This window comes from Echiichthys vipera (genome assembly GCF_963691815.1).
Source record: "Echiichthys vipera genome assembly, chromosome: 20".
NCBI lineage: Eukaryota > Metazoa > Chordata > Actinopteri > Perciformes > Trachinidae > Echiichthys > Echiichthys vipera.
This window is the reverse complement of record NC_139845.1, coordinates 18011777-18025543: the sequence shown is the minus strand read 5'-3', so window position 1 is coordinate 18025543 and position 13767 is coordinate 18011777. Positions and strand designations below refer to the sequence as shown.

Below are 13767 nucleotides of genomic sequence, written 5' to 3'. Positions count from 1 at the left end.
TCTCAACAACCCGGCCTCCCTCCAAAATCCCACCCTCTTGTCCTGCCTGACCTCTGACGCTACCTCCTCCCCTGGCATGTGTGGTGAGAAAGTGAGAAGCGCAAGTGGCCAGTTTGTTTACACTACCGGTGATGTTAGTGCTGATGCTAACGCTAACGCTAATTTTCCTCGCACAAATAACATAGTATTAGAGAACTATAGTAACTGATAGCTGATAGCATCTGGATGCTGCGTTATCACATGTAATGTTGCATTCAAGTTTAAGCAAACTAAAAAGTAGCCTCCAGCAGAAACTCCACCATCTCATCTCTTTTTAGCTCCGGATGACACTGCATTGGCCTCCACCATCGTTGGATGCAGAGACGATGTTGACTTGCGTCTCGTCTCTTGACGCATCAGTTCTTGTTATCTCTCACAGACCACTCTACCTCTCTGTAGCTCTGCAGAGAGGCAGGCAACTCGCATCAGTGACAGTAGTAGGCAACTGGAAGGGACGCTGCGTTTTAAGATTACAAAAGAAAAGTGTAAAAAAGCCAGAATGGTAAGAATCGCTTTAAATAAATGTTTCACTGGATAAATGACAGATGAAGCATGCTTCAGTAACTGACTTCACTTCAGACAGACGCTGTGGAATCAAGGATTTCTCATTTGGCAGCTTCCACTCCCACATCCTCCCTTTTTGACCCCGAGGAAGAGGTCATGTTTAGGGTTGGCTGGAGTCTATCCCAGAATGCATTGGGAGAGAAGCCAGATACTATCTAGAAAAAGTAGTGGGTCTGTTAAAAGGCTAACCACAAAGACAAACACTTTTTCCAATGCACCCTACCTCACATGTTTGAACTTTGCAAAGAGATAATTGTCAGCACAACATTTGGGTCCTAAAAACAAGATAAAGCCTAACAATAACTGTTACTGTGGCAACTCCAAACCCCATGTATCGGGGAAGAGCCCAGTCTGCATATTTGTACTCTGAATTAGGACTTATATTGTCCTTTCTCTTCTGTGCGTTCTGCAGCTGATGTCACAGCTCTGCAGCAGAATTCTGTAGCTGCTCCTCTTATTCAATGCACAAAAAAGAAATACTTTGCATAATATTGCATCAACACAAATGATTGGTTCAGATGTGTGCTTGTGTGTGTGTGTGGTACAACAGGTAGCAGCAGTCAGTATTAAGGGTTGAGCCCTACATCCGACCACCTGCAGGTGTGCAGGAGCTCCTGTAATGTCACACCCCCACATCCTTTTACCCAGTTCAATAACTTCCTCTAATAACCCCCTTCCATGCTGGTTTTCTTTGTGTTGCTTCGTACTTTTCTGTCTTTGTCTTAAATAGACTTTCTCTGTGTTATCCATGTACTCTCCGTTTCATTCACCCTCTGTCACTTTCTTTATATTTCTATTATTCTTGAACTGCTCTCCGTTCACCACTTCCTTTTCTACCCAACCATCCTCTCGCCCAAACCGATCACCTACTCATTTTTGATGCCCCCCCCCCATCCAAATACGCCCCCGGCTGCGTCCTAGTTACCCCCCCCTACAGAGATAAAGAGCTAATTGAAAATCCCTCTACTAATTAACCTTCTCTAGGCTGAAAGGTATTTATATCCCCTGCTTTTCGATGGAGCGATAAAAGGAGGGAGGCGAGGGTGAGGAGGGGGAGAGGAAGGGAGGGAGGAGGAAGGAAGTGGGGATGAGACAGCTGAGAAATGAATGTGAGCAAGTAGGTAAAATATAAGGGATGTTGGTTGGAGGAGGGTACTATCAAATGAGGATGGGGAGCGAGGTGTAGATGGGAAAGTGAAAGGATGAGGCAGCTCTAGCATTTTAATGAACTTACATGCAGGTCTGATTCTGAGGGAAAAGAGTTTTCGGTGATTTCAGATGGTGGAGGGGCTCATGGGCCAATATAAAACAAACTCCCAACCGGTTTGTTTTTCAGTTAGAGGAAGAAGAAAAGGAAAGCAACGGGGCTTATGGGAAATGTAGTCTAATATGGAGCAACACTCAATCTAGCAATGTGTGAGATACAGTTCAGTGGATGTATTTACCATCATTTTATGTGTTAGCAGGGATTCTTTTACTCTGATGTAACACCTTTTCAAAATACTATTTCTGGGTCCAAACGCAACAACGAACAAAACAAACAACGACAGCCAAACCTGAGAACCTTTCACGATTACTTCTTTCTACAGTAAGACATCTTTTCATGAATAGGAGAACGGTAAAATGACAATCACCTAATTATTCATAAACTTTAAACTCCAATAAAATAAAAACTAGCCTGATACTAAAGAATTCACCCCCCTCAGTGTTGGGAGATGGAGATATGACCTAAACAAACAGACTAGAATGTTTTTTTGTACCAGGCCTTAAACAGGTTTAATTATGCTGTGAAAACGGCCTGTGTAACATGGGGGTCAATGAGAAACTGCTCTATTATGAAACCTGCCTTTAGTGGACAATCAGCGAACTGTAATTTTTGGCACTTCCGTATTGGATCAATCAGGACGTTGCTGTGGTTGGTGCTTGGTTGCTTGGTTGGTGGTGGTGGTGGTGTGTGTGTGTGTGTGTGTGTGTGTGTACAAGACGCAGAGCTGATTGTAAACAGTCAAGAGGTCTTGTGTTATAAACAACAAACAATTGAGATGCATATTGTGCATGTTAAATCAGTAAATGCTACATTTGGAAAAAGGCCTTATTTGGAATATCTATGTGGTCTGTTCTACTTGTGACCACACCCATGTTACAATAGTACCACGCTGCATCACGGCTGTAATTGCTGAGGAAAAAAAATAATTTAGTTATAACTTGCTGGAAGCCCACGTAGGATTATTAGACAGGTATTCTTTAACTGAAAATATGATTTGAATCTGTCTTTAAATAACTTCAATAAGTGAAACAATAGTAATTCAGTATGATTTTAAGGCCCCAACCACCTCACATCAGCTTCTTCAGTTGATTTTGAAAGTTGTTTTCCGTTCTACACAGATGGTCTTTAATGCAAGTTAAAAAGTACAAATCGCCTGCGAACATTTTTCTTATGAATATACATGTTGTGTAACAAATATATTTTATTAAAAGAAGGTCAGGTGGCTTTCCGCTCCACTGTGTCCCTGAGAAGGACAAAGGCCAGTGTGGATGTGAGTGAGGGCGAAGATAATGAAATATAAGAGGAGTCAGAGTGACAGTTAGTGAGTCAGCCAGTCAGTCAATCAGTCAGTGAAACAGTGTCTAGCATGGAGCCGAAGGTACCGTAATATATGTGAGGAGGGGTGGTGGTGAGGGGGAGTGAAAGATCTCAGGAGAGTAGGAGTCGAGAGAGGAGAAAGGGAATCGTTTCAGGTTTCCATCATTTGCCATGCCACCTTTCTCTTTTCACTCCCCGCCTCTCGCAGAAGCTGATGGGGGTCTGTAGAGGGTAAGGTTACCTAGCTGTCCCCTGCTGGCTCTCTTTCATTTCTGCTCACACTCTAACTCACTCACCCCGCAAAACAACTCCATAACGGCTGCGGCATAGATTTTTAATTTTTTGTTTTTAAATTCATGTCCTCCTTAGTCAGCTACAGAAGTGTATGTGTCAACGCACCAATATTCAGAATTCAATCAGGAACCTTTTGTTGCTTGGAGCTGCTAATTATCAGATGTTGCAAATGCATCTTAATGTTAAATAATAATTAGTGTGGGCACTGGAGCATGATTCATTAGCAGAACAAGCTTGATGTGTCTTGGTTTTATTTGACATACAGTAAATAGATTATATGTGTTTGGCAGAGATGATGATGATGATGTTGGGAACATAAAAAGCGTCAAATGTGTCATGAACAGGCTGCGGCCAAGAAAACAGCTCCAGGCTTTGCTTTAGGAGCAGAGGCTACATCTATCTTTTATAAATACCAGTAATGCTGATGGCCAAACTGGTTATCCAAAGTATTTCAGTGGGTCAGGCTGATGGCAGCCATTGGCTGTGCCTGCTTCAGATGTAAAGGGGTATATTGTGCAATCTCAAATGTGGAGTTGCAGCTCCAGTGGCCAGTTCTGAGTCCTGGAGGCAAAAGCAGCTGAGAGGCAAGTGCAGCACATGCTGAGGTCTGTCGGCTATATTGGATTCAAAGCAGTACTGGCAGATGGTCTGGTAAGCCAGCAGGTAGTTTGAGCCGAGCAATCTGCCAGTATATTTCCCAAAATATAAAAGTTTACAATATAAAAATGACTTATTAGAAGAAGACCTTGGCGAACTGAGTGCCTTGTATGTTGTTGGGTGAGACAATTCGCATCCATTTGCAGATGTCTAGATCTAGATATGTACCATCCAGCCATCATCTGCAATTGCTTATTCTAGTCAGGGCCGTGGGGGGCTAAAGCCGATCATAGCTGACATTAGGCGTGAGGCAGGGTACACCCTGGATAGGACACCAGACTATCACAGGGCTGACAAATAGAGACACACAACCATTTACGCTAACATTCACACCTACAGGTAATTTAGAGTCACCAATTAACCTAACACCTGCACGTCTGTGGGAGGAAGCCGGAGAACCCGGAGAGAACCCATGCAGGCATGGGGAGAACATGCAAACTCCACACAGAAGGGCCCCTGAACCCTCTTATTGTGAGGCGACAGTGCTTACCGCCACCAAGATATACATATTCATTGTACCTATTGAATCTGACCACATAACTGGGTAGACATGTTTCTTCTGCTGCTTAAGGTTCCAGAATGCATTATATCATATTTACATTAACTTTTGCTGATTTTTCAGTTAAAGACCCACGGCCCCAGCTTTACTCGTCTCCACGCGCCCTGGCCCGTACTGTGTCGAGAGGCTGAGTTTCTCAAGATTAAAGTCCCCACCAAGACGGTGAGATCTGAGTTCCAGTTATTAGTAGTCAGTGGGTCAATGTTTAGTCGTTTGTTGGTCTGTTCTTGTTATTTCTGTGGTCAGAAGGGGGAAAACAGCAGAGAATTTAGTGGTGTGTCTCAGTTAATCATCATCATGCTGATATTTGTAATAAGAATGTATTGGGGTTTTATTTCTGAAGGGCCACGCAGTGTTAGAAAGGTTTATTAACTGTAAAACCAGTGTGTGTAATTGGTTGACTAATTCTGCGTTGTGTGTTTCATCAGAGTTACGAACTTAAAGAGGAAAGCGGTTTCGGGTCCAGTATGAGCACAGTTTGGAGAAAAATTAACCAGCCTTTCCAGCCCAAAGTACCACACCAGGACCAAGAGCGTACTAAGTTTCTCACACACTGCTTCTCCAGGGACAAACTCCACCTGTGAGACACACACACACACACATACACACACACACACACACACACACACACACACACACACACACACACACACACACACACACACACACACACACACACACACACACACACACACACACACTGTAAGTTTTGAAAGAACAACTGGCATGTTCATTATCCTACAATCTGAGAAGTTGAATTCATAAGCAATAAGTTAAAATTTTTGTATGTAATGTTATCCTGTAGTCGTCTTGTGGCTACACATTTGGTATTTACTGTAGCAAAAGTTACAAAGGCTCACTTTTGAAGAAACACAAGTTCACATACTGTACAGTACCAAGCAGTGTTGGATAATGCTACTTCAAAAAATAACTACAAGAGTTATATTACAGTGTTGAGAAGAATAACTCATTGGAGTATGTTTGCACTACCAAAAGTGAAAGTCCCTTTACATTTTGCTTGTGCATTGCATTTGAATATTGACCGTAATTGCAAAGCCAGTGGACAGCTGAAAATCTATAACTCTGCGGGCTAAAAACATGAATTATTAAAGTGGCAACTGCAACATTGTTGTTCATCATATTCACTGAAACTGACACAATTCTCCAATAGAACAACATAAATCATTCGGTTTTATTAAAAAAAGAAATCAGACACCTTTACCTGCACCTAGAGCCTGTTGTTTGTTTTGCAAAAATCGACCACACCCGTATCATCCTGTCCACTCTGTGGGCTGTGTTTGTGCACACGCCATAGATCCCGCTCCTCCCCTCTTGCGCATATTACAATATCACATGCACATGCCTCAGGCTAGGCATATGCTAATTTACATTAGCAATTGCTATCTATGAGTAAATCAGCCAGCCTTCTTCCGTGTAGCGTGTACTCCATGCTGTTTGTCGATGAGAGAGGAGACGGGCATGTTCACAAGAATCTGGTGCATGCGCACTGATGAGCACTCGATGGGAGGGAGCGGAGGAGCTTGGTGGTAGTGGGGTCCGTGGCCACAGCGGATCGAGCTCCAAGAGAGCTAAAGCAGTGGAGGTCCGCAGAGAGTGTGCCGCAGCTTTCATGTGTATGGAAATACACCATACACATGAAAGTAGGCCAAACAGAAAACCTCAAGGGTACCTGACAGGACTGTGTTACCTTTTGGTCGCTTACAATCTGACAGTGAGCTGGGCAGAGGCTCTGTGATTTCAGCGTCCGCAGAGATGTCTGTCCTCTGTCTTGAATGCAAAAAAGCACCAGAGACAGGTGCAGGCGGGGGTACTTCACTGGTTCTTGCAGGGAAATACAATAATAGTTTAAAAGTAACAGATTACTTCTTTAATATAGTAACGAAATAACTGATTACATGAATTGCAATACTAATGTGATACATTACTCACTACAGAAACAAAGAAATCTGAGTTCTCTTACATGTTAGTTTGTAACATGTTACCTGACACTAGTTCCAAGTAATAAGAACACATTTCCACATCCCTGGTTGATTGGTCCTGTAGTCTGTGCCAACCATGGAAATAGAATGAGAGCAGAAGGGACATTTAACTCTTTGCTCTTAGCGCTTAGCACTGTGTGTTGACCATGGAAATAGAATGAGTTAACCCACTATAATGATCACAGTTGCCACAAATGGAAATAGCTGCTGCTCTGACCAACTTGCTGTGTTGATTGGAACGTCCGTTCTACTCTCAATCTATTTCTATGTTGCCAACATTTAAAATTACACTATGCAGTTCTTAAACCTTGGTATAAGTGCAATGAATACAAGCAACCTTGTATCCTATAACCCTGAGTGATAGTAGGCAACTGTTATTATTTGAGAAAATAAGAGTCAGAATCAACTCTTCAATTTAGAAGGATTATTTATGATATGTGGCTAAGACTGGTTCTTTTGTGGAAATCGTTTTTGTTTTCGTGTTAGTCTAGCCCTAGAGTTTAAGAGAGTATCACTTAGGAACTCTTTTGAATTTTGATGTTCTGATCAATTAAAAGGTTGAGTTGACTGAAAGGATCCCATTTAAATTTGTACTTTCTGTCTAGCAGTTCCATACATATCATGATACAGGGGTCATGGATCTAATCATCTAATCGATTGTTTTTGCGAATCGATACAGTACTCAAACCATACTCAAAGCCACACTCAAATGTATAGTATTTTCTTACACCTCTTGTACTTTGACTAAAAAGATATATATATATATATATATATATATATATATATATATATACTGTATGTTTACATGCAATACACTAAATAAATACATGGCTGTACACATAAAATGCACACATACAGTTTTTATTGATTGGCTGTTTCTTTCAGGTATAACATCACATCGAAAGAGACGTTCTTCGACAACGCCACAAGGGGCCGAATAGTAAGTGTTCATTCACATTTAGAGGGGTTTCTCCTTGATGTTTGTCCAGGATAAGCTTGTTTCTCTGGTCTGATATTCTTACATGTGTTTCAGGTATATGAGATCCTGAGACGGACGGTGTGTGTACGAACCTGTCAAACCATAGGTGAGGATAGATTGTGTGTTTGTGTGTGTCTGGGAGGAGTTTAACTCATAACATATGCAGCCCCTTTCCAGCCCTATGCATTCTTCACATTGATATGTCTAATCAGATTAATGACATGAGGTGGACCCCATACTAGAGCTAATGTGCTGCAGGCAAAAGCATCGGACAAATGTCAAATAATTTTTCATTATGTAGTCTAAAATGGTAATCAGAACAGTTGATGACTCCATCCACCTCTGTTTGCACCACCTGGAATCATTCTCGCCTGCCCTTGAAGTATGATGGCCTGTGATAAATTGAAGCAATCTTTGGAGGTCACTTGCTAAAAAAACAGGGGTCTACTATAGAAGTCATGATGGAATTAAAACATGGTTTGGCCAGATAAAAAAATCGTTATGAGCCTTTGTAGTGGATATGTTGCGGTGCCTATTAGTGGTTCACAGTTCACTTGATTGGAAATGGATCAAGCGGCAACCTCTGCTGCTGAAAAAAGACACCAATGTGGAAATTCTGAAACTGCAGTTCTTTGAATGGCCACTTGAGGCTGGCTCCAAAAGTGAGTCAATCCCCATAGACACCCAAACACACAAATTGCCAAACTTTACAGCAGAAATAAACATGTTAACACTCTGGTACAAAATGCAGTGTTAGGAGGACCACAATTACGGCTGGACAGTACAGCAAAAGAATACCCAGGCAGGACTGTCGAGTGTCACAGACAAGACTGTATTGTTTCATCTTCAGCAACATGGCAAGCACTCTCCACATCATGAAGCAACCCCCCCACTGATTACCAAATGGTGCCTCGTATAGGGTGTCTAACTAATGAGGAAGAGCCCATTCACCATGCTGACATGCTCTCCTTTTGACAAACACTTCTTTACTTTTTTCATTATCCCCATAATCCCCCTTCTGTATACAGACATTTATTTACAACACAACTTCATCTCCAATAATAAATACGTTACAATAATTAAATACACCATCTTTCAACACACCCACTAATAAGCACTTCGGTGCCCCCTGAACTATAAATATGGTGCCTGTTTCCTGGGGAGGCCTTTTGCCCGAACACCCTGGAGACAAAAGAGACTGGTGAGTACATTTAACACCTACTTTACCATTCCAAAAATACTAAGACGCACACTATTGCACAACATATATTAGGTTAGTCACATCATGTCATCTTAGCTTTCATTTACCACACAAATGCACATTAAATCTCATGTCCCTCTTTTGCAAGTGGAACCATGTGGCCATCACAGAACCTACCAGCACCAATAACATTAAAAAGGACAATAAATATACCAACAATCAATAAATATGAAACTATATTTAAGTGTGCAGATATGCAATGTGCAAATCTGATAAAGTGCAAATGCTTTACAAAAGTGCCTGTGCAATTATTAAAGTATCCTGGTTAAATTGCATTGTGCAATATTACCCCAACGCAAGATCAAGCTCCAGGGAACAAAGTCCTCTTCGTTACAGTTTTGGTCTCTGTAGCTAGGGTGTGTCTCTGTGACAGGAGACTGTAGGATTCATTCAGTCTGCCTAAGCTCCATCCACACTGGCCAGTATGGCGACGGCCAGAGCCACCGTGAGCCACCCACTCTCAGCTTCATTTTGACATTGTGACGAAACTACCTCCATATTTTATACAGCCTGGTAAATTAAAATCGCAGCACTAGGGGAAGTCAGCTGTCAGCTCCGTTCAATGTTGTGCTGAAACTCAAATACGATTGGACTTTGACAGACTGCAGGTGAACTGGGAGGTGATATTGATATGCCTGCTGGGAGTTTAATGGGAAGGTGAAGTGAAGTGCACCTGGTGACCCAAACAAGGAGCAAGATGATTGGATAATTGGGTGGAACCAACATCTTTTTAACCCTAATTTGTTTTGCTTAGGCTTGGAAGCAACAGTTTTCTCCAACCAGGATGTTCCTAGAAAGCTTCGCTCATTAACACTATCAACTGCAGACATCTACTGGGAGGATTAGCAATTTACTTCAACAGAGGTGTAGGTTCTTTATGACTTTGGAGTCTGCAGCAAACTATAGAAGACTCAAAATATTTCAACAATCAACAATTATTAATAAATAGGTCCACCACTTGTAAGACACAAACAAATTTCCTCTGGGATTTTCTAAATTAACTGCAAGACATTCAGCACTCTACATTCATGTCGGGTCTTGCCTTAGTGTTATCATATCTGTAGATTTATACGACATGCAGATAACAGCTGCCTATGCATGTATGCGATCCATCAGTTACACAGAAATGAGCTGACACCCGTTTCGTTTCCAGTGTCCACCATATGTCTTCTTGGCTCTCCCAACACAGCAGAAGGTCTCAGCCAGAGGGTACTGATGGAGCTGCAGGGGAGGAAGGGGAGATAGATGAGAGCTGCATCTATTTAACCTCTTTTTTTTCTCTTTCCTCATTTTTGGTGTATAAATCTGGTTTCTCTCGCTATCACACACACACACACACACACACACGCACACACACACACACACACATCCCCCTCCCTGTGTCTCTGTCACTCTCCTCCACGTCCTCTACAAGTGGGTCATATGTCCTGGGTCAGGGGATTGAAGCAGGGGCCTCTGGGAGTTGTGGTCATATCTAGCAGGTTGAGTTAGCATTCATGCATTTGTATGTGGGTGGGTGTGTGTTGGTCGTGAGTTTCATTAATATCACAGCTCATCCCTGCATAGCTCCCAGTCCCCTTTGAGGCACAGATAATTAATTGATTAATTACTTTGATTAAAGAGCCAGTTGCGTGTCAGGTCATCTGGTGTGTCGGCCCTGACATTCACATGTCAGTCCATCGCTTTCCACATGAAACTTTCCACAGACTAAAAGCTGTACTACCTACATGACCTGATCTAGTGAACGAATGAATAAAATGGTGCAGGTGTTTCAGGGTCTAGGTTGTATTTTAAGTTTCTTCCTAAAACATGTTTACATACTTTAATGTTCAAAAAACACATTTGTTTTCTCATACAGTCTGTCTGAATATACCCATGTACACCATCTGTCTGAAACGCTCTGTTTTAGCGCCTGTCTCTTTAAGACCCCCTCCTGAAAAAGCCCAGTCTGCTCTGATTGGTCAGAGTTTCTGAGTCTTCTGCATCTGCACTCTCTGCATTTTTGCAGCCTTTCATTTCAACCAGGGAATGACCGTAACATCTCTGTAGCAGCATTTCTACCTCTATATCGTGTAGTTGTGACATCACAATTGTACAGAAGCCCTGACGGCACAGTTTGTGAATAAGAGCGGTGTGGATTGAGCGTTTTGATAATTTCACAGTATTTATATACCACTTCAAACCTGCTTTATAATAAAAAGACATGGAAATCTAAATCTTTAATCTTTAATACATGTATGCAGAATTTTAGCCTCCATAGTCAGTGTGAATACAGAAAAACATTACATTTAGAATTGAATAAATTTGCAGCATTAAGTCAATAACATTGGTAACATTAATTTAATGTTAACAAAACACTTAATCTGAACTAGTGAGGTGATCAATTTCATCTTCAGAAATCAATGAAATATCAAAAAAGCAGAGCAGTGTGCAGCCCTTCATAACAGAAGGTGCTCTTTTACAATGGCTATCACTTAATTTCACACCACATCTTGGTGCACATTTGGTGTAAATTCACTCTTTAATGCCAGTGACTCAACCATGACTTCACCAGCTGCTTGGATTTCTGGTTCAAAACTGAGTCTTTAGCCTAAGCTACTACTGAGGCTTTAAGACAAAAAAAAGTTGTTTTCTATCAGTGGATACAGTACATCATTTACATAAAAGGTACATTTAGGATTCAATGATGATTTGGATCACAATGCAAGGAGAGAAAAGCCCCTTACAGTGACGTTTAAATGCTCCCTTGGGGATTGTCTAATGTCTTCGCTCTCTCTACCCTTTTCTATCTTTCTCTCTCTCTTTTCCAGGCATCAGCACATTGATAGCTAAAGGCGTGTATGACTCTGCCTTCCCTCTTCACGATGTAAGTGTGAGCTTTGTAAATTCCCTGTAGACGGCCATTAGTTTAAATTTATTTCACTACAGTTTTCAATTTGCAGAAGATGGAAACTTGCTTGAAATAGGAACTACAAACAAAGCTTTGCTGCATCTTGCATACTCTGAAAATGAATGTTTCTTTGTTTAAAAATGCATACACGTTTTACACCTTGCATCCACAATAATCTGTTTGCAAACCCCTAAAACGGAGAGTTGTGCCATGGCTTCCTCCACCCATCGATAATGTACCTGGTACTGCTCTAATATGTTGCCCTATTTGCTTTGCAACAGCTCCAAAATAATATTGTCCACCGCCGTTATGGCCATGTACTTGTATACTCATGATATACTCCATCAGTTATACAGTAGTTCCACCTCGTCATCTATCAGAGCAAAGACATTTCTGCTCTTACTTTTCCCCATTGCTGCTCATCCTCCAAAATATTTTGTATATTTTCAACTTATACATCCATAATTTTCAATGGCAGAATAACGATAGACAGTCTATTTCCTGTTTACACTGGCACCCCCAGTTTACGCAAATGTTTTCGTGAAATGTGTTTTCAGGCACGTTAAGAATATACTACTAATAATATTCCCTTTATTTCAGACCCGGCGGATCCATATCACAATAAAAACAGCACAGTTAAAAGAAACAAATAAATAGAAAATAAAAAAATCTTTTTACCATGTTCAATGTCTAACATACAGACATGTTCGCCAGTGACTCCACAGTTTGGAGAAAAATCGGACAGAACTACTTTTCGTATGGATGGGGATTATTTCTGATATGGAGCTAAGATGCTGGTCTCGTTTTTATTTTGAAATGCTGTTTTAGAATGAAAACTAAGTTGTGTCGCTGTAGCCTAGTATGTTCAAATGTTGAGGCTATCTACAAGCACATTGGCAGCACAAGCAAGGAAACAACCCCTGCTCTTAGCTGCATTAGCATGCTGTAATTAGATATACTTTAAAAAAGGAGATTGATTTTCTTCTGACATAGTCTTTTGAGACCAAAGACAAATTTACACATTGTGGACAATAAAAAAAATAAAAAAAAGTGGTGCTTTTAGTTTTCCGAACACTTCTTGTAACTCCGAGTGGTATAAACATACAGCAGCCAACATGGTCGCACCTCTGTGTCTGTGTGCATGAGGATGTGCTGCTCGCTATTTGAAACTGTTTAAAGACAGTTTTTTGTTTGATTATATCGAGTGTTTTTGCAGTTTATGCGTGTGAGTGTGTTCGATGTTTGAGTGAGTGAGTATAGTGTACTGTCCATTATAGAATTCTGTGTGCACTCATGTTTTACGCCCTCTGTTCTCACTCCTCAGGGTGACTATAAGGTCATTGGACACCTTGAGGAGAGGAACGACAGACAGGTAGACAGACTCCTCTCATTTCTCTCTCACTTCATCCACTCTCCCATCTTTTCCCTGCCTCGCCTGTCTAATAAAACACTATCACCGCTCTACTTCCTCAGAAGGTCACCTTCCTCACAGGGTCACCTTCAGCAAAATGAGTTTGCTGTAAGACAAAATGTCAGTCACGTGAAAGTCAAGCAATGGAACTTCTGCTTTTCTAAACAATAATGAATTCTCATCCTAGTAATCTTCATCTTTTTTCTTTTCTGACATTGTTCCTACTTCCCATCTGTGTCACACTGTCACAGCTTGGACTTTAAGTTCAGTAAACATCTCTCAGAGGCTGAGCTGAGAAATGAAAATCCAGTGACTGACTTGAATTTCAAAACAGACAAAAACTATTTTAGTATCTTAGCAAAAAACAACAGCAAACAAAACATAAATGAAAAGTACAAATAGCAGCTTCTTCTCATGACTGGTAAACCAGGGCATTTATCAATATGTAATATTCTTTCACCATCATAATATGATCTTCATACTCCTTTATCCTATCCTAACTATTTCACATCCATGATAAGATGACAAC

General features: G+C 41.1%; 1 protein-coding gene across 1 annotated transcript in view; it reads left to right on the top strand.

The window, feature by feature from the left end:
- ano2b (anoctamin 2b) overlaps positions 1-13767 on the top strand; it is a gene marked incomplete at both ends in the record, with an annotated part of 81890 nt that overhangs the window by 21751 nt on the left and 46372 nt on the right. Inside the window, 6 exons of the mRNA XM_083935021.1 lie at positions 4761-4859; positions 5126-5277; positions 7583-7637; positions 7731-7782; positions 11748-11803; positions 13152-13199. Coding sequence (XP_083791147.1) covers positions 4761-4859; positions 5126-5277; positions 7583-7637; positions 7731-7782; positions 11748-11803; positions 13152-13199 — 462 coding nt within the window. The remainder of the gene's footprint in view (positions 1-4760; positions 4860-5125; positions 5278-7582; positions 7638-7730; positions 7783-11747; positions 11804-13151; positions 13200-13767) is intronic.